The sequence below is a fragment of the Brachyistius frenatus genome, unplaced genomic scaffold (genome assembly GCF_029030835.1).
Source record: "Brachyistius frenatus isolate BFR_SWC_R1_liver_20210118 unplaced genomic scaffold, ASM2903083v1 Contig_134, whole genome shotgun sequence".
NCBI classification, from domain to species: domain Eukaryota; kingdom Metazoa; phylum Chordata; class Actinopteri; family Embiotocidae; genus Brachyistius; species Brachyistius frenatus.
The window spans coordinates 952,898-974,348 of record NW_027210733.1 but is presented as its reverse complement, the minus strand read 5'-3'; the positions used below and the strand labels follow the sequence as shown (position 1 = coordinate 974,348).

Here is a 21,451-nt window from a genome sequence, read left to right as displayed (position 1 = left end):
AACTTCCTTCAAGCTTCTTTTATTGAGATGACAGTTTGAATTTGCCTTGATTTACACAGTAATGGACATTTACAGTGAAATTATTACAAAACAAACTCGAGCACATACAGAAGAACAGAAAACTCCTAAATGTCAATGTGATCAAAAACACAACTGTAAATATCGTCTCTAGTACTTGTTCCAGAAGGATTTAGTTTGACGGTGCAGAGAAGTCTAAACCTTGTCTAACCGGCCTCCTCCTCACTCTGGTGCTTCATCATCAGATCTCGTACGTGATGCCGCTGTCGAAAGGGTGTCTGCAGATTTATTAAGGCCTTTGCAGGTACTAAAATCTCTTTAACTCTGTAAAGCGGAATTACATGCAAATCTGAACCTACTTTAAATTTAAACTTCTTTTATATAGGATTTTCTATCATGTAAATTCCAATGTTAATCTTAGATTTCAACAAGAAAGAAGCATTAAAATAGCGTTCAGTATGTCTCACATTTTTAAGGAGTCAGCAGATACCCTGTCTGAGCTAACTACATGCTATTGACTGACTCCCTCTACTGGCCATTTTACCCACATCCTCGCCTCCATCATGACGCAGGATGGTGTCACACTCCAGGACCAGTTCTACACACATTCAATGTACTTGCAATGTTACAAACACCTGATGCCTGCACAAGGAGGGGCCACACTGAGTAACACCAAACTTCGTGTCTGTCTCGCTGTACTACTGTTGATGCACGACAATAAGTGAGTTGGATAGTTGGCATCAGTGCACATTTGTCATAATTTAACATCATTAGGTCGTAACTCGGTGGGCAAACTATAAATACACAAACACGTAAAACATCCAGTCAGTCACACAAATACACGCTCCAGGGACCACACATGAATTAACGAGTGAGTTGCAATAATGTGACACTGCTAGGCTGCATGTTTATAGTCCATTTACCAGTGAATACAATGAGGTGTATACATTTAAATAATACATAAGTCGACTCTTTCCTAATAGCCAACGAAGCCTACTCGACACAAGTGTCTTGAGCCTCGTATGAACTTTTGTCTGGTGATTGTCCATGTAACATAAAACACAAATCATTCTTTGTATCGATCACAAACCACCAGTTTCACTCGGTTTGCTCACTTTTGCACTTCCATTCATCTTATCACAGCACATTCTTAAAAATATAGCCTGTAAATGCCAGGTTTTTTGGCCAAATCTGTACATCTTCATACACTATTTGCAAGTCGTGCCTTTACAGTTTCAGTGTTTTCACCTGCTGTACATTCTGTCACTGTACAACTTTTTTTTTTCTTTTTTTTTTTTTGCACAGTCCTGCCCGTCTGTAACAGAAGAAAACCAGCAATGTTGAGGGGTTGTTTTGTTTAGAGGACTCTACAGAGAACAAGTACTGTACTTTCTTTATCCTGAGCATCCTAAAAAGCAACCGTGAATAATTTTTACTTTCAGGGCTGAGCAGTCTACAGTGAAAACACCAGAGCAGGTCTTCATTGCAGCGTCTGCTCATACAATACACAGTCAAAAGATTTACATTCAAAGCACTCCTTTCGACTATTTTTTTTACTTGTTTTATATAAACCATAGGAATATAAAAGTCGCTTAACACATTATTCATATATTCACGTATACACTCAGTACATCCTACTTGCTATTGTGCATTTGCAACACACTGAGACATTAACATCATTGGTGGCTGAAAGAAGCTCATATCATTGCATGTTACTGTGAAGTGCGCTCATGCTCTACATATGCATAGCTGATATGTCACAAATGTCTTACCTTATATAATTTTTTTTACTATTCTTTTTTCATCTACACAATAGTGCTTTAGTGTTAAGGAGTGCTGCAGTGAGTGAGTGAGTGAGTGATTGACGATGACTATAAGCTTTGGTTGCACCACACATCAAATGAAATGTCCCCTTCCTCCGAAAGAAGGACATTTTATTGGACTTTAGGTGGGAGTTTCAACTTTCCACTGAAAGCAGCTAAACAAGCAGCAGCAAGCGATGACGTCATGGTCACCTGCTGTCCTACGGCGAAAATATTCAAGCGGTGTGACTTAGAAGTAAAAGATTTACACTCTTGTGGTCCTCTGTACATATGTTGTGTGTGTGTGCGTGAGTGCTTACTGTATATGTATGCTTCCCATATGGCCTTATGGCTGTTCCCTGAAAGTCGTACTTCTTTTATCTGTCATTAGAGATGTCTGCCGAGTCAAACACTCCGTAGCACCAAACTATTGGCAGCTCGATCGTAATATAAGCAACCAGTAGTAAGACAGAAGGAGTGAGAACTTGGATATATATATATAGACATCAAACAAAAAGTTTGGAAATTTGTGTTTGGTAGATTATTTCTCTGTTGTAACAATGCTTCTTGGCAATCCATTTTATACCGTTGGAAAGCCTGTTTATTTCCCTTTTAAACGGTGCCCGATTTGTAAGGAACATGCATTTGTGGGATGAGCAGCACAGCTGAGTATGTGGGTTGTGCCCATGAAAAATTTGCCAAATCTTCTCTGCCAATGCCAAACAGCTTATTCTGCTGTTGCTATTGACTCTTGTTTTGAGCTTCCGGTACCCCCTGCTTGGCACCTGATTGCCGGCACCTGTGAGCATGGGTCCTGCTACAGTGGTCAATTGGTGTCTGCTCCAAGAATCGGCATGCCACGTTTGTCTGATCTTGATAAGGCCCGTGCGATAGGGCAACTTCAAGCTGGTGTTCCGCAAAAGGAAGTTGCGGCATTATTTGGAGTGAGCCCTAGTACCATCTCCAAACTGAAGGCCAAGTTCCATGAAACGGGGGATGTCAGAGACAGACCGCGAAGTGGGCATCCCAAGAAGACGACACCCCAAGAAGACCGGTTCCTCACCCTTTCAGCACTTAGTAACCGTAGGCTGTCTTCTACAGATTTGCAGTCAAGGTTTGCAGGATGATATGGCACACAGCCCAGACAATCCAGAACAGAGTGCACGCAGCCAATCTCCGGGCTCATAGGGCTGCCAGGAGGCATGCCGTGACTGCCCTTCACCGTCAGGCCCGTTTGCGCTGGTGTCGGCAACACCTGCACTGGAACCTGAACATGTGGAGGAACGTTCAGCGATGAGTCCAGATTCTCCCTACAGAAGTTGGATCGTAGGGTCAAAGTGTGGAGAAGACGGGGAGAACGCTATGCTGATTGCTGCACCGATAAGAGTAACACCTTTTGGTGGAGGCAGTGTGATGGTATGGGGCGGCATCTCCATCACTGGAAAAACCAGGCTTGTCTTCATTGGAGGCAATCTCAATGCAGAGAGATATCGAGATGAGATTCTGCAACCAGTGGCAATCCCATTTCTCCACAGTCTGGGACCGAACTCCATTCTCCAAGATGACAACGCTCGCCCCCACAGAGCGGGGTTCATCAGAGACTACCTCCAGAATTTGGGAGTAGAGAGAATGGAATGGCCACCCACATACTCAGCTGTGCTGCTCATCCCACAAATGCATGTTCCTTACAAATGGGGCACCGTTTAAAAGGGAAATTAACAGGCTTTCCAACGGTATACAAATTTCCAAACTTTTTGTTCGATGTTTATATATATATATCACTCTGTCGATGGCTAGCTTCCTCACCTTGACTTGTTTTTTTATTTCTGCAGTACACCACCAGTCTGCTGTAGCTCTCACACCCAGAGTATCTTCAAATCCTCACATTCTCATGTCCAAAGCCCCGTGGTTGAGAATGTGTTATGAATCTGAGCATACTGTAATCGGCAAAGCTGCTATCTACTGACACTTATGGCGTTTCTGAACCACTTACACGTGCCATTCTGTATAGGTAATGCACTGTTATAGGCTGCAATACAACAAATAGAAGCGTCTATACCTTTTACAATCTTTATATGTGTCATCTCAAAGCTCCATGCTCGTCAGTGTGTTCTCTCTTTAAGTTTTTATTCATGAACACCAGCTTTGTAGCTTTGATATGGATTTTCTTTACGCTAGTAAGTAATTCACCAGCGTGCAGATGTGCTCACTAGTCAAACCCAAAACATATCATGAGCTACGGTGTCAAAAAACGGCTCCGTGCGAGATTGTCATCGAAAGGTAAATTTTTTAGATGGTGATAAATCTATACAGGAAGCGATCGAGAGCGATCATCGGTCTCAAAAATGGCTCAGAACAGAAATCGGTTAATAAAAGTCGGATTACTTAAAACTGATGTTCCAGTTTAACATCCCTTAAAGTCCCTTTCCCACAGTGTCTAATCTAAACCCTATCTGAATAAGCTATTATAGTTACTTCAGATCAAGCTTGCTCAGATGAGGCACTTCAGTATTTCACCCTGCAACACAGTGTGAGACTTGTTGGCTACTCATGCAACACAGGGCTTGATGTGAACCTTAAACCCAGCAAAACTAGAGCTTACCAAAATACTGGACGTACTATGTAGAGCACCAGGCATCATGTCCCATTCAACCGGGGAAAGAAACACAAACCAAAATGTAAAAAAAAAGAAAGAAAGAAAACAAAAGAATTAAAAAACTTAATACAGGTATTTGTGGTTTTTGTAGTGCTATTTCCCTCTCTCCAACCCCCCGCCCCCACCCTCCCCCCTGTCAAGCCCCCACCCGTTGTCCCAGAGGTCCTGTGATGCTAGCCGCTCCTGTACTCCTCTTCGATTTCTGGGAGCTTCTTTTTTTCTCTCCTCAGGGTCTCGGTCAGTGGCCTGGAGCTGCTGGGAGACTCCAGGTTTTTGGGTTCATTGGTGTGGTAGCTGCCCTTCTGCTGGTACGCATAGACGTAGATGCTGTACAGGCCTCCGAAGAGCAGCAGCAATGCCAGGATGACAATAACTGAGGGATAAAAATAGCACAGTCAGAGCTTTATCTGCAAGACAGTGAGGGTAGAGGCGCTCCTAAAAATACTGATGAGGAGCAGATGCTGTTTGACTGAATGTGCTAAATCATTCCGTTTTATCAGACAGACTGTTTGCATTTGCTGCGATTTGGATTTCTGCAACAGTGCACACTCTGTGGCTCTACAGGTGCTTTTTATCTGTCTGTTTCGGTATGATTTCACTGCACATACTACCAAGTTATTTTCATTTTTAGTCTTTTTGTTCGAGAGCTTTAGAGGGCAAAAGGAAAAAAGTACGCAAAGCAGATATTAACGATGGAGAAAGGAAAGAAAGAAGACCAGAAAAACTAAATTACAATGATAATGATAAAATGAAAATACAGGAAATGATTCTATTAAAATGCTTAAAAACGTTGCAGGTCAAGTCTAAGTTTCAGAGTGCCAAATAAGCTAGTCCATGTTTTTTCTTTATAAATATTGAAAGCTGTCTCACCAGATTTAGACAAGGCTTTCAAGACATGAAGCAGATAGCTGCCTTGCGACCTGAGAGGTCTGCTGGGTTTGTAAATTGAGAGCATTATCTGACATATGCTGTAGAGCCGGGCTTCATTTAGAGGAATTACAGGCCAGCAGTGGATTTTTCTGAAGATAGGAGCGACGTGCTCAGCTCTCCGTGTTTTGGTTAATATCCGGCAGATGCATTTTGAAATAGTTACATTGTCTTTGACTGATTACAGCTCAGATTTCATATGAAGATGGACTTGTAATCCAGCCGTCAAAGTCATATAGGAGCTTTTAGCTACAAATGCAAATGACATCCAAACTAGATTTGTTATGAGACTGTTAATTTGAAAGACTGTGACTGTGAGGCTGCGAGCTCTGGCACCTACAACCAAGATTATTGTTGAGTAGTTCCAGCTGGAACAGCTGCCTCTGGCCTGGTTCTTCCTGTGTGTAGTCTTAATGTTCCCTCTGTGTTTGCTTTGGTTTCTGCTCACAGTCCATAAACATAGAGGTCAGGTGAAATGGAGACATTATATTGCCTGTAGATGTGTATTTGTTTGTCAGTCAGGGTGTTCACTGTTTAATGAAATGGTGAAATGTCCACAGAGTTTTCTAGCCTTTCTGTTGATGCATGATGGGAAAGGTCTCTGCGCCTCAGGTTCATATCCTCAGTAAATGGATATAGAGAATAGACTGGTGCTGGTGCTGATGTAATTATAATATGTGGTATTATACAGTGCTTATTTTTCTCCGGGAAAGGTATACTGCACCGAACATAACAAAACATATGCCTTCAATATCACTGTAAACACATTCGTTCGGTGGTAGAGCTGCAAATTGAATCCTATCAGTCATATTTAAAACAACAGTCAGAATTTCTCAGCCCTCTTATCCTGAGCAAGAAATCAAATAGGGAACATGTCTCATATCGGGGGCTCATTGATGGGAGGCCAGAATGGTGCACTAATCTGTAATGACATGATGATGTCCTCCACTAATGTCTCTGAAGCAAAATGATCTATTAAGCTGGAGCATCTATCAATGATGAACAGTAAGCTGGGCCTGTGTAGACTAAATATAGCTGATCCGGTAAAGGTCTCAGACAGGGATGGAGCGCAGAGTCTCTGTGCTGCAGTTTAATCCTGAGGCTCCAGCCTCTCCCGCTCATCAGGGGGACCTGCTCTAATTTTTTCTCCATCATCTGTAATGCTGTGCTGCAGACCGCTCATCTGCTCTCACCACTCAACGTGTCCTCTTGTAATAAGGTGCAGCGTTATCACGTGGATTACATCGGCTCACATGTTAGATATGTTCATTAACATAAAATCTACGATAACACATAGGAAGGAAGTACAATTCACAGTTGTACTATGAATTGTATGGACTATTAAATTATTATTATTTGTTTCCGCTTCAAGTATACATTTTTAAATTATTTAGAGGTGATGCCAGATCATTTTAAAATAAACTGGTACAGTATTTTCTGCAAATACAAAAGCCGTCAGTTTTCTCAGATGGATTTTACTGATACACTTAACTCGATTAAGAAGATAATACGACCTCACCTGAATAGAATCAAATATTATCTTGGCTATAATAACAGTGCATTAAAATTGTCTGGCTGTTTACTTTGCTCCATTTATGTTCTTTGGCTTTTCTCCCACATGTGATAAAACTGCGCCTGCAGTGGGAGGCTTGAATAAACACTCAAAAGATTGCGTTAGAATCTGACAACCCTGCTCTAATTTAGGATTAGAGGATTTTAGGAAAAAGGGGAAAAAGAATTTCAAACGGCTGATTTGCGTCATCTGGGACAGTTGGGAGACAGCGAGGAAACAAGGGAGAGGAGCTTCAAAATAAACAGAATAAATGTCACAATATTGGACTTATTTTTGAATGAAACAAGTCAGTAAGAAAGCAAATATGCATTATTTTTGTCTTCAGGACAAAGTCTGATCAGAGAGTATCGAAGAAAAAGAATTAATCTTACCTGTTATCCAAAACAGACCGAGGTCATCATGGATATAAAAATACTCTGTAAGAGAGAGATATAGTCAAGTGAATGAACAGAAAATAATACTCCCCTCCATGGATTGATACATAATTTTATGGACTCACCTATGGTCGTAAACCAGGGGTCCACCTCCCATGGCACATAACCCAGGACCGGAGGGAAGGCACCACAGTTGGACTCCGAGACGTAGCCTTGTGTCTTTACTGGAGGGTCCGTTTCATTTGGACGAAAGAGGGCCTTCAGAGGGGCGTAGACGTTGTATCTCACCCCCGATATGCAGCCAATGAAGCCCGGTGCGTTGTGCCTCTGGATCTCATAGTCAATGTCGCCAACCTCTGAAGGAGAAGACGCAAGAGATTAAACATCATACAAGTGTACGGCTTCATTCATAAATAATCTTGGCTGCAAGATGAATACATCGCACATTCTTATTGAATAGGACTTTTACCCATAACTCTGCCCATGAACATGGACTTCGGAGAGTCAAACCTGGCATCTTCCACCAAAGTTATCTTTTCCACTATGGGTTCCATGTAATCCACCTTTGAGAAGAGAAAAAATTGTTATGAAAGCTTATCTTTACAGGAAATAGTCAATACATCTCTTACCAAATGTTAGCACAGTGAATGTGAAGCTACCACCAGCATTAAAAGAGCGGAAACAGGGAGAAACAACCAACCTGGCTCTGTTCAAAGGTAACAAAATCTATCCAGGAGATGCTAGCAGGCAGACTTTCTTTCCTTCAGAGACAGGCTTTCTGTTTCCAGTCTTTATGCTAAACTAAGCTAACCAGCAGCTGGTTATAGCTACAGATATAGAAGAGGTATCAATCTTCCTCTCTAACCCTAAATCTAATCCCAAAATGTCAGATGTGTATGGATCACTGTTTTCTTGTGGAAAATTAGGTTTTGCTTTGGAAAGGTCAGTCGGCTGAAAGTAACCACAGATCACAGTTTACACAGCGGCAGCAGTGAGAGCATGAACCTGTGTTTTGATGGTTCTATTGTGTCTGGTTATGTTCACGTAGTGAGGGTATCCGTCCGCCAGGTTTCGGTGAGTCAGCTGGTACTTGTGTGTTATGAGGCCCAGCTTGTACCTCAGATCGACACTACCTGAGAAAAAAAAGAAATAGATTTGCGAGGCACTCATGCTTGAAAAAAATGAATATTTGTCAGCGAAAACACATTTTTTTTTTTTTTTTAGCTTCTCCTACCATCAATCTTGAGGATGATAGCGATGTAGTCCTGGACGAAGGAGCTGATGTAGAGCAGCACAGCCGGCGTGCTAACAGTGCTGAAACTGAACTCTATGTCGTCTGCCGTGTCATTATAGCCCAGGCTGAAATTGTCAAAGTGCGGGTCGATCCAGTTGGCCCACGCTGCTTCATCCGATATGGGCTTTTTTCGTATGTTGTACCTCATCCATGACCCAATCTCAAAGTAAGCTCCAATGTCTTAAGAAAAAAATCACAGTGGAATCAGCATTTGTAGTTTTGTAATTTTTTGCAGAGCTGAAGAGAAACTTATGTGGGACATGAACTCACCTTTATGGCAGTAGAAACCATCAAAAGCTGTGTTGTTACAGTCACAAGTGTAGGAAGCGTATCCCTCCATACACTGGCCGCTGTTTCGACACGGTATGGTAGCATTGAGACACTGTCCCGTGCAGTTCCTCCTCACACCCTGTTCTTCATTTACTTTGCCCTCTAAATCGAGAGGAACACCGTTCACCCGTAAACCTCGAAGGCACCCCAAGAAAGGTCTCAGAGTGCGGTTGGCTGCACCTGCGACAGATGATACTTTTATCAGTATATTATTGGGGCATATTACATCTTTTTAATTTATGGCATTTTTAAACTTTAACATTTCCAAGTTTACCTCAGGCCACCTACCTACAAGCAGAGGATGTGTGAAGTCCATGGTGACAAAGGTCTGACCTGGGAAGCGTTTGACAGCCCAAGGCTGATAGTCGACTTTGATCCGGGCCAACTTCACGTTAAGCTCAGCCTGAACAAAGTGCCACTCATTGTCGTTGAGAGGGAAAGGGGAGGTTAGGGTCACATTAATGATGCCATCGCCAACCATGAATATCAGCACAAGATTTTGGGTGGCTAGAAGAGAGAAGAAGAAATAGAAAGTAAAATAATGAAAAAGGAAATGTACATTAACTCTTAAATAAATCTTTCAGTTGCATGATAAGAAAAACTCCTGGTAACAGGTGAATCCACTCACTGTTGAGCTCTACTCTTATGAAGTTTTTGAGGTGTTCATCAGAGTTCTCCAAGAAGACACAGTTGCCTACGTAGGTTTTGAAGTGGAAGGAGATGTCAATAGTGGTTCCAGGCTTCAAGGTGGGGAAAGTTATGTAGGTGGGTTTGGTGAAAGCGATGGTGTTCCAGATGTTTCCTGTGGTAAACAGTGAAATATTTTTGAAAAAAAACTCCTTTGCAACACTGAAGATTATTTTTTGAGTACATGTTTCAGCACAACCCATAATATTTAAGCTCACTGTCGCCATGGCAGCGGAGTGGCCCAATTGTAAATTTCGCCTCCGAGCCGGTCCTGTTGGTGTCCCCGACCACCATCCTCCTCACAGGCAGGTGGTCTCTGAAGTCCAAGTAGCCTTTATCTGAATACCTGAAAAGCCACAAAGGAGGTGATCAAACATTGATGTAAGTGTGCGAGATATAAGATAAACATGCTTAATGTGTCCTTCTTTCACCATTGTCTATAGTCGGCATCACAGTTGCATTGAAACTTGGGGTCGGTGCAGGTTTGGTTGATGGCGCAGCCACATTTTTGGACTTCTCTGAACGTTCCACCCCAGTAATAATGGCTCGCGTTGTTGCGACCAATCCAGTAACCAAAAGGTCTTCCGTCTATTTTGAAAAAGAAATTTGCATGTGTTCATCATCTTTGTCTTTCTTGTTGACTATCGGCTCATGACTAGAAGGAAACCTCGACTCATCCCACTCACTGGGGGTGTTGAGGAGGCGGGACTTATAGCAGGAGTAGTCGATCCACTGCTCGCAGTACATCGAGGTGTTGGCAAGAGCGGTGACCTCATCCCAGGAGGCGTTCCAGTAGTTGACATCTCCTATATACGGCCGGTCTATTGAACTCCCTGTCACCTTGGTACCATCGACTCGGTCATGCATGATCACCGTCCAAGCTTTATACGCTGCAGAGAGGGATAAGAGATGTAGGTCACAGTCAGGACATGTTGAAAGAGGAAGATTGGGAAAAAGATTTAGAAAAATTAAAAGCAATTTAACGTCTCATGAGGATAGACACAGAAAGCTTGGACAGAGTGTACTGGTAGGAAGCCCCAACACACACAGACACAAACACAGCACCAGCTGGATCTATTTTGTTATGTCAATCTTTTTCATTTCTAATGAAATGTCTGTGCCCTCTTCTCATTCCTGGAACAAAATAACATGATTTGTTGTTTCCCAGCATTTCATGAACAATCCACAGATGATCCAGAAAACACTGATGAAGCTGTATGTTATTATTGACTACTTACATTTCATTTTGCAGTACACTTCAAATGGTTTGAGCGGCCCGCTGAGATCAGGATCGATGGTGTAGTTTCCAGACCAATATTTGCCACTGAGTCGGTACGCCTCGCATGACTCTTTATAAACCGCTGTTCGAGGAGGGAGATGATCAATTTGTCATCATTGAGAAGAAGCATAGCGGTGGCCGCGAGAAATTAACTGTAAAGAAAGACTTGCTGCAGTGATGAGATTATCAGCCAGGACTTACACATGTGACACACTTCTCCTTTATAGCCCGTGTTCTCACACAGGCAGATGAAGTCATCCCAGGACTGGATGCATCTGCCTTCATGTTCACACGGATTTGGGCTACATCTGCAAATAAAACAGATGCTTACTCTGAGTTTTTTTATATCACAAAAGCAAGAAACATAGGTAATTGTCAGTTTCATTTCCTTTCTCTGAGATATTTGTTTAATTTCCTTTCTCTGAGATATTTGTTTCATATTGAGAGTCTTTGGGCAGGGTTTATGGGTAGGAATTTATTATTGAATGCCACCACCTCGAAGGAAATGATCCCTCACTATAATTCAGCCCCATACCGACCACAAACATCATAATGAGATTTCACTACACATGATAAATGAGTCAGTATGACATACCATAGTAAATCATCATTGCAGTGCTGCATTAGTCTTTTTTTTTAATCAATCTGAATCAGTCATGTTTGCACATGGTACCCAGTGTATTTCCTACCTGTCAGTGATCCCACAGGTTCCTAACAAGAGCTCAGCATATCGCCCCCACTGTCGCTGCAGAATAATGTCAATATCAAGTTGCTCATTGTCTATGAAGATATGCTGCATGCAGCCATGGAAGCGATTCAGCTTGGTCTCACACCTCCTTATCGTGTTGTTGGTTTTTGGACAACCTGAGAGCAGGAAAGCAAATGTTATACAACTTAAAGAGTACAGATTTGGGCTATGTGATCATTTTGTTGTTCAAGTCGTCGCCTCACCTCCAAAAAAGTAGCGGTCCCCTGTTCGAATGGTGAAAGGGTTGGTGATCTTTAGTGGCGAGCCCTCCTCCTCATCGATGGTGAGAGTCAGCAGGTTGTCTCTGGCTGCCAAGTCCACCGTGTGCCAGTAACCGTCATTTAGCCGGTATCCTGAAGAGCAAGACAAAGCATGAGAGCAGAAGAGAGCTCATACAGTTGTTAGCTAACGCCTGCCTCTGAACAGGGACCGTCCAGTCGTAGTTTAGCAACCTTTTGGATTCCTACACATGATCAAACGATGTGCTTGGGACTACAAGAAAAGCTACACCTACTCCGTTTCCAGATATTGTGCAGCTAACGTTTTGCAAACAGTCAGTTGCAAGAAGCAAAGAGTATCGCATGTTCCAAAAGCTCCCAAAAGCTCCACCTGCAGCAAACTGGAGTTTCTTCTTGCCGGGTTGGAAAATAGTGACGTTGATCTGTCCCTCGCTCAGACCCAGCTCAAGAGCTCCCAGGTCATCAGCGAAGCGCGTGAACATCAGCAGCCCCGTGTAGTCCCATGAGCGGAACTTGAACTTGACAAACATGCGAGGCCTCCGAAAGAAGCCCGGCACCTGCAGGTAGTTGTTCGGCCCGGCGAAGGTCATCGGTTTGAGCAGAATGTCACGGCAGGCATAATGCATCTTTTTCTAGATAGAAAAAATAAATTAGATCTTGTTAGTCATGGTGAGACCATTTCCAGTGATTGTGATTGCACTGTGGGCATGAAACAGATACAATAATTAGATAAAATTGCAAGTACTCTCTTTGTCTTGTAGTATTGTTGTTTAATGTGTTAGTTTTTGTAAAGCCTTACCTTTTGTGGTATGCGGATTTCAGGTTCTTCTCTCTTGGCCATGTTGATGATGTTGATGCCGTTGATGAAGACATTTTCTAGGCAGCCGCGGAAATTCGGTGTGGTCGGCAGGTGGGGCAAGTTTTTCTCAATTACTCCTCCTACATACATCTAAGTGACACGTATTAAGATATTCAGTTACCTTCATTAGCCAAGAGCATCATCCCACAATATTTATGTCATCAAAGGAGGATAATTATTACAGATACCGAGTTACCTGTGTGTCTAGATCCAGATAAGTAAACTCTCCTTTACAGATAGCTGTCACTGTCTGACTGTCCACTGTGAAGTTCACCTGTCGACCATAGCGCTTGATAGTGACATAGTGCCAGTGTAGGTTATCGAGAAGGCTGCCGGCGGTCAGCGTAGTTCGACCATCAACTTTGTGTACATTGCTGCTTCCTGAAAAACCGAGAGCAACCACAGAAGGAAATCAAACATAAAAACAAAAGCTACGATCTGCGATAAATAATATAAAACTGAGAGAAAATGCAGCATCTTTCACATCAAAGGAACTGTGAAACTCCGGTCAATAACCCAACCATCCATACCGAGATCTCCACCCACACGATTTGTCTTTATTTCCAGACTCTGAAAAGTCTGCTTTTCTCTGAGATGGATGTCATTGTCATTTTTATTTTCTTTACCGGCTATAACAACACAGCCTGAATATATTAGTCTGGCTACACTTTACTGGGGATTGTTTTTATTTGTGGCATCATAATGGGCGTAGACCTCTATTGGAGGAGCCTTTAATCAATTTGACCACCATATGACATGGTGTTGTGTGGGAACTCACCAAGCTCTCTGAGACCCTCCCCAAATGAGAGCAGAGTGCAACACCTCGTTAGGAAATGGCTTATAGTAAACTTTTTCTTTATTTTAGGCATTGTTCCTTCTCAGGTTACAATTCCTCCATATTTGCTAGCTTTGCTAAAACTGTTCGTAATCGCTTTATCTGGTTCTATAGCTGCTGGCATTGTTGGAATTACTTGACTTCAACCTTGTCACACTCCAGTAGTCGCTGATTGATCCGGCCACTCAGATTAGCCAATCTGGGGTTTGCAGACTACAATCACTGCAAAGAACTAAAGCAGAGCCCGGCCAAAAACAACGTCCCTTCCATGAGTTTCAAAATTTCTATTCAGGCCGTACCAAGGCTGATGTGCAGGTAAAGACGGCCTTTCTTCAGCTCCACGGTGAAGAGGTCTCCTTGAATCCCCTCGCTGTGCAGCAGCAGACCATCCTGCTCCAGAGTCTTAAAGTTTATGGCAATGTGATCGTGCAGGGTCCGGGACCTTTTCTCCGGGTACATGTAGACCACGGAGTCGTCCCCATTGTACTGAAGCACGTAGGAATCTGAAACAGATTTCAAGCTGGATTCACTCATACTAACATAACTGCAGAGGATTTAGATATAAAATACTGCTCAGGATGTTTTATGTAATATGTATATTTAAGGATTATGAGATCCTCGGATGTGTTTGGCATTTTTAGCTGGTGTTTGAAGTTCATTAGAATGAATCAGGGGACACTGGGACCTATACTACTGGGAACATACCGTAGCATATCTGGCACTTAGATTTAGTGGCATATTGTCAAATATGACTCAGCACTGGGACTGTCCCTGGATGTGACTCAGAATCAGTAAATCCCCCCCATCAGTCATTTTTACCATAAGAGCAGCCAAACAGCTCCAGCCTCACACCAATCTTCCCTCCGTTCTCCGTGTTCCACGCCAGAGGCAGCAGGCGAATGTGTTTAGCAGTAAAGGCGTAATGGAAGACATTCCTCTTCACCTGATAATAATTCCAGTTACCGGGCATCGTCTGAAAACAGATGAGACAGGGAAAGAGAGTGGAGAGAGTTATTGAGCCACTGCAATGGTGTTAACGCCTTATTAAGAGACTGGAGATGAACTGATGATGAGATTAGCTTTGTCAGTGTGGAGAGAGATAATATGCTGGGTTGTCTTTGTTTCAGTGCCAGTGACAATGGATATAATAGAACACCCACTGAATCCAAAACCGGCTATAAAGATTACTTCTGACTAGTTAATCCTCGACTCATCCCTGTTATGGTCCTCATCCCAACCCGAGCGTTCTGGCTCAGTGACACCTACAGAGTTGCCTCCTTTCATGATGTACGGCGTCCAGGAGTCGGGTCGGTCTCCATAGAGCAGCGTGTACTTGGTGACCCAATCATAGGAGTTGAAGGTCCCCTGGGTGGCGATGGCCACCAGCCGATACTTCCTGCCCAGGTCTACCTGCAGCCACGGCTGTCTGTCCCTCGGGGAAGGTGACCAACCACTGCTGCCTGAGGGGGAGAAAGATTAAAGTTGGATTTTGGAGTGACATACAGTTTGTCAAGGATTAAAATCACGGCCAAAGCAGTTGTGACCTCACAGATCTTACTTAACTCTGACTTCTATCTTAATGCAGTCATTTTGAATTTGGGTCAAACTTTATTGAGCATGAAATTTACAGCTGACCTACTGTTATAATGTCTGGAATTCGACAAGCACTTAACATTTCACAGATTCGCCTTAATTTCCCATTAATGGCTAGGGTAGCAAACACTGCTTGTAAGCACAACAATTGACACCTTTTAAATTGACATGGTGACCTTGTTATCAAACCCTTGCTTATCTAAACATCCGGCTGTGACAGACCAACATTAGCATTTTCTTGAAGATAGCTTCTGTCAACCTGATCCAATATTCACCTCCTCTTCGTTCTGTTTTCGGTCCTTTCAACTCCTGGTGGAAATAAGTCCCTCTAGCTGATAAATCCTCCACTATTTTCACCTGCTAGTAGCTTATTTTGTCTGCTGTACATTTGGTGCTGAGCAGGTAGTTTACATTCATTTTTAGGAGCTTTCTTCACTGAAAACAGCAAAACAGTGAGCAGAATGTTGCTATGAAGCTCCATAAAGCAATAGAGAGCTGCAGATACAGTTAATAATTCTCCACAGGTGCATCACTATGTGTGGCCCCCTTCACATTATGAAACGTGGAGTCATGGCAGGCTTATTGACATCTATAATGCTAGTGTGAATAATATCATTCATAATGGTTCTACTCCTTTTTGACGTTACAATGCACTGTGATTACTGGCACACCGGCTTGCTTTATGGGTGCAACTAAATGGAACAGAGCCATCATTGATGTTATTAGTTGCACTCTTGATTTGCAGATAAGTTTAAATGTCTGCTGTGTGTTAGATCCGAAAGGTGATGGCATAAAATTAGAGATGAACTGTACATAACAAGCAAAAACTTACCATACAATTTGGCAAAATTAGCAGAGTACAGAAAGTTATATCTGGAAGAGGCCAGGAAGGAGGAGGCGTAGAGCCCAGACATGAGTGGATCGACACATTCTCCTGTAGTGACAATATGAAGGACACAGAGGTCAGGTGTTACTAAAAAGAAACTTCTCATTATGCAGCATTCAAAATTTCACAGTTCTGGATCACAAAGATGGGCAGGGCTGCACAGCCTGATAAGAAAACACCCTCTGGAGTTTAATTAGATGTCAGTGCATGCTTGTGCCAGACAAAAATACACATTAGACCGGATCAATTCAATTAACTTTAAAGTATAGCACAGATGCATTTAGTTTTTTTTACCGGTTAAAGTATACAGAAAGAAAGAGTAAAGGTTCATATTTCACAGTGAACCACAGTCTCTAAATGGCCTCCTTATAAGCAGGTGGACCAGAACTCCCGAATCTAATCGACTGTCCTGACGTCTACGCGGAGAGTGAGCCATCCTTGCATCTTAGCGGTAAAACAAGAGACAAACAGCTACTGAATATGCATCTCTCAGGGATAAACAATTGTAAATGTCATGCAGTTACATAACCTCTCTTCTTCAAAAGAAGACAAAAATAGATCTGGTCTTGTGTTGTTCGGTGCTGCAGAAACAGAGAGCCTGTTGATGCTTGCATATTATATATTTATATATAATTTATTGAGAAAAAAAAGATTATTGTGGGTGTGAGAGTCAGAATCAAATTACGAGTGTGTCTTTCTCATGGTGAGTTGCTATTCTGCTTGTAGTTATGAGACTGATAGCAGCATCACCCATCTGTTCAGGCTCTCTCCCCAGCCCATAATTCTACCTAATCTTGCTTCTGCCACAGCTGTGGATAAACGTCCGCTGCCCTCACCTCAAGCTGCGAGAGAAACACTGTCTCATTTTAAGTGCCAAAGTATGGTGCCCAGAGATTTAATATAGATAGACGGGTAGGGTTTTATTTGAAGGAGAAAGCAGGTATACATACAAAAAAAAAAAATCGAATGTTTTGATCTGTGTTTGTCCAGCTATCACTGAAAAAATTTAAACCAAAGCAGCTCCAATCTGACCTTCCTCTTTTAACGGTATAATCCTCTCTAAACAGTTGGCGTTGTTTACTGGCAAACATGAGTTCTGGCATTGTAAGTCCTGTTCTTACAATCACAGAGGTCATGGAGCGTAGGAAAAGCGAAGTAGACTGTGGCTAGCGACAGAAAACATGAGCAGAATTAGTATGCAGGCTGTAGCTGGATGAGGAAGAGTGCAGCATAGCCTCAGATTTAAAGTGACTTTGAAGAGGAACAGACTGTGATCAGCACGGACCTTACAGTGAAGAAATATGAATGAGGAATTAGACGCCTATTGTCACATGAAACCTGCTGGCCATTTACAGCATATACATGCACCATTTTCCACCTCATCTGCATGAGTTAGACGAGAATATTCTATTTACAAAACATGTCACCTTTCATGCAAGGACACGCTGCACACTCAGGTGGAAGAAATGTGCTGAGCGAGAGAAATATGACCTTGACTTTCTGCCTCTGTCTCCATTCTGACATCTTCCTTGCACAGAAAGTCACGGCTAAGCTGCAGATAATCAATAACAGTGCTGCATCAGTACATTACTGCACTGTAGAGATGTTTTCCAGCGATGCACTGCTCAAATGTCCATTCACACAAATACACAATTACGCCAGCAAAGCTTGTTTGCTGCTAAAGGTTAAGGAGTATTGATTTTTTTTTTTTAATTCCTCAATTAGTAGCAAAGAGAGAGAAGTTTGACTTTAAATGTGAAGAGTATCTCCATGCCAGACTGCAGCAGGTTAACCCAGGCCACTAAGCTCCTCCTCAAATCGAGCCTGTCACGCACTCCACACCCCTACCTCTTCACTGTCACGCTTCCTCTCTCTCTCACTCTGACTCCTCTCCTTTTATCTCCATCCCAACTCTAAAAATCATCCTCTCTTTCTCACTTTCATTGCATCCTGTTACCTCATACTCTTCCTCATCATCATCATCTTTCTATTTTTTTAGTTCTGTCGCACGCTGCCTCCCTCTACCCAAGCGGGCGTTGTCATGTTGCAGCAGTTAAAGTGTACCTGAAGCCTGTGCCGTGGATCCAGCCACCAGGTTTTCACCCTTCTCTTTCTGATCCTGCACCCCAACCCTCTTCCGACTCCGACTCCCCCCTTCTCTGCACCACACAGAGTAGGCTCTCTCTCCATTTATCATTAAGGGGGTGTAGGGAACAGTGTGGCTGTGTGGAGCACTAGCACCACTCCTGCTGAATCATCAGTCTGCTACAAGTGTAGGCTGGCCTGTCTGGACTGACATATCATTACCGTTGGTTACAGTATGCAGAGAGGCACCTCCTACGGCTGTTATTGGACAATCATGCATGGCAGCTGAGCATTCAGAAAGCAGCATTGTTCGAGTGAAGATGTGTCTATGAACGCAAGTCTCATCCAAAAAATAAAAACATACGAAAAATAACAGCATACAATATATCATGTTCTGTTAAAGGGGGTTTAATAAATGATTCAAACCCAGGCAGGCATCACGGTGGGTGGGGTCTGACTGCTGTCCAGGATGAAGACAACAAACCATGCAGAAAATCTGAGTCATATTCAGACTTAATTTCAGATCTGAAAGAGCTGCATTATTTTGTCCAAAAGCACAGAGCAGCTCCTTCTCTAGTTAACAATTCCCCTCACATGGACCAAACAGTCAGTCCCCTTCTGCTTGGGCTGCTAACCGTGACAGAACGCACACAGCAGAAACTTCAGATGTATGCACGTGTCACGCCATCCTGATTCAAACACACAAGCCCCTCAGAGAGCGAGTGTCAGCTCCACCCGGGGTTGGTTTACAGTGCTTCGGGATCTGTGGCTCCATTTTGATCTGGCACGGTTACAATGTCCATATCCTCATGCAATAAAGTATCAACAAGAACTTTTACCAGCCTTACAGGCCTCTACTTACTGGTTAGGTATGCAGTGATCAATAAGGCTCTCAAACATGCATCATGGTCTCTCCCACTCATTCCTGCTTTAATATAGCAAGGGTACCAACTTCCCAGCACAACATGTAATGCGAGTCCTCACAATCAGCAGGCAGCATGGCATCATATGTTTTTTTTCAAAAATACCACAAATCATAACAGCAACAGCACAGTACACAGATGGGAACGTTATTTCCCTGCTCAGAAAAATTTAGCCTAATATGTATCTTAGTTGGATCCACTTATGCTTTTACAGAGCACACAAGCTTTAGTTTCACTGAAATATTATAAAGGTAATCTCAATTTCTGTCCTAATACAATAAATGATATGCTGTGTTTACCACCAGTTATGGCTGTTGTCTGTTCCCTGTAAATTCCCCATTCCAAACTCAAGGAGTCACATGACATCTCTTTAATCTTCCCTGAGTCATGCAATGCTCTGTATGGGGTTTAGGTAACAATTAAGATCCTCTGAGTGCGTCGTGACATTGACATCATACGTAAAGCGTATTGGTATGCACACAAGCTCTGTCATGAATGGGTGCAGCGCCTTTTTAGCGAACCCAATTTTAGCCCCAAACATATCCCCACCTCGCTCCAAGTAAATCCACCGCATGGCTGCTTCAGCGGTCTTTGCATTGTTTATGAATTCCCCGTCAGGTGCCAGCAGCATGCAGGGTTTTAAGGCCAGGTGATGGGGACGCAGGGTTCCCAAAAAAACAACAACAAAAAAGTACTGCAGTGGGCTGGTCCCGGCCGGGAGGCTGAGCCCTGCTGCCTCAACCGCCACTGAGAAAATGTGTTCAACGCATTTTCAGCAACACAACAACAACACACACTATCGATACGATCGGGCAATTATTAGGCTACACTAGAAACAACCCCCAAAAAACTGATTCGTGCTTTGAAAAGAAGTAGAGTTGAGCCCGCACGCTGCAGAAAACTTGCGTGCTGCCGGCGAGAAAGCACTGCAATGCAGACAGTCCTGTGCGGAGGGGATCACCGTGTGCAACTCCTGCAGGACCGACGCAATTTGCTTCCACACTTTTTTGCGTTATCAGACAAACCAATGCTTTGACATTTTAATAAACAGAACAAGCCACGCAAATGAAATAATCTGGGTTTGACCACTATGTCTGGTTTTTTTTTTTTTTTTTTATCGCAGCGTGTGTTGCCCTTCAAGCATCCCAACATTTCCGGTTAAATTTTTCTCAGTCCATTGGTATTTTTCACTTATTAGGCTATATTATCCTGCCACTTTTTCTCAGCATATGATCCTATACTAAACAATCTGCAGATAATGAACATCTTGAAATATTTTAATAACATTCTAGCAAACGATAATATATGAACAATTGCTGTTTCACAAGACTTACGTGATGAGCAGTGTTGAAAACCCAAAAACAAGAGGCATGTGCTCAGTATTTTGCAAGTCATCCTTCACTTAGTACACGTTTCTCCGTATAGGCATATGTTAATTAGATCGTAGATTGTTCTGCAGCATTCTCTCACCCCCCTTTAGCCCAACTTTAACTCGCACAGCTCCCAACTCCTCTTCCCGGGATCTCGGGCAGCCTCTACCGGGTCGGGGACGCGCATCGGATGCTGGTGCAGATGCTGCGCTTCGCCGAGAGCGCGCACTTCTTCTTTTATATCCTTTAAATCGTTTTATCTTTACATGACAGTCATGCAATGCTGTGGCTCTTTCGACACATTTGTAGATGTGTTGAATTAGCAGCGTGCTTTTAGGCCAGGTGGGAGTGAGGTTCTGTTGCGTCTCTTCCGCAGGAGTCTGAAATTTCCGAGGCAGAGGAGACTGGATGGGAGGAAGGGGGAAAAAAAAACTTTTTAACTCCTCTGCAAACGGAATTTCCAGCAAATGAGAATAATACGAGTAGACTTCAATCCCTAAAACAGTATTGTGATCCAAAAGATGAGTTTTCCACCAGGGCTGGATCGTCAATGATCAAAGAGATTTATTCCTTGTTTCGTTGGCCCATGCATCTCCTGTCCTCCTTTGGCACAGTTTTCATGGCTGCCAACTGTCCAAGTGGGCACTGCGTTGGTGAGGTGGTGGTTAAAAAGTCTTTCTCTCCAGGAAAGCAGTTCTGAACTTATTCCAAAAATAGAAAGGAGGTCCTTAACATCCTTCATAAGCAGAGAATGACATCAGACCAGCAGGCTGCACAGCTCAGCTGGTTGTCCGTCTGACTTCGTCCAGGCAGTTGATCCCAAGGCATTCGCATATATGCCCAAAGCAGAGCAGGTTACAGGATGAGGATGCCAGCTGTGCCTGAACTCAGACTCATCCCTGCAGACATACACACTCACAATGGCGTGGGGGCTGGGTGAAACCGAGGCAGAGAGGGATTTGTGGCAATTTGT

General features: G+C 43.1%; 1 protein-coding gene across 1 annotated transcript; it reads right to left on the bottom strand.

Annotated features, from left to right (window-relative positions):
• Window positions 1-3: 3 nt before the first annotated feature.
• cntnap1 (contactin associated protein 1) lies at window positions 4-21,256 on the bottom strand. The gene is made up of 24 exons (XM_069714775.1): window positions 20,443-21,256; window positions 16,047-16,148; window positions 14,888-15,081; window positions 14,441-14,594; window positions 13,921-14,124; window positions 12,983-13,167; window positions 12,727-12,876; window positions 12,298-12,559; window positions 11,892-12,041; window positions 11,630-11,804; window positions 11,142-11,248; window positions 10,900-11,022; window positions 10,348-10,551; window positions 10,093-10,249; window positions 9,880-10,007; window positions 9,603-9,776; window positions 9,263-9,481; window positions 8,915-9,154; window positions 8,585-8,824; window positions 8,356-8,483; window positions 7,820-7,913; window positions 7,476-7,706; window positions 7,348-7,392; window positions 4-4,849 (listed from the first exon to the last, which is right to left on the bottom strand). Exons 1-24 carry the CDS (start codon window positions 20,501-20,503, stop codon window positions 4,650-4,652), a joined length of 3,927 nt encoding a protein of 1,308 aa, XP_069570876.1. The 5' UTR covers window positions 20,504-21,256; the 3' UTR covers window positions 4-4,649.
• Between the last annotated feature and the right edge of the window lie 195 nt (window positions 21,257-21,451).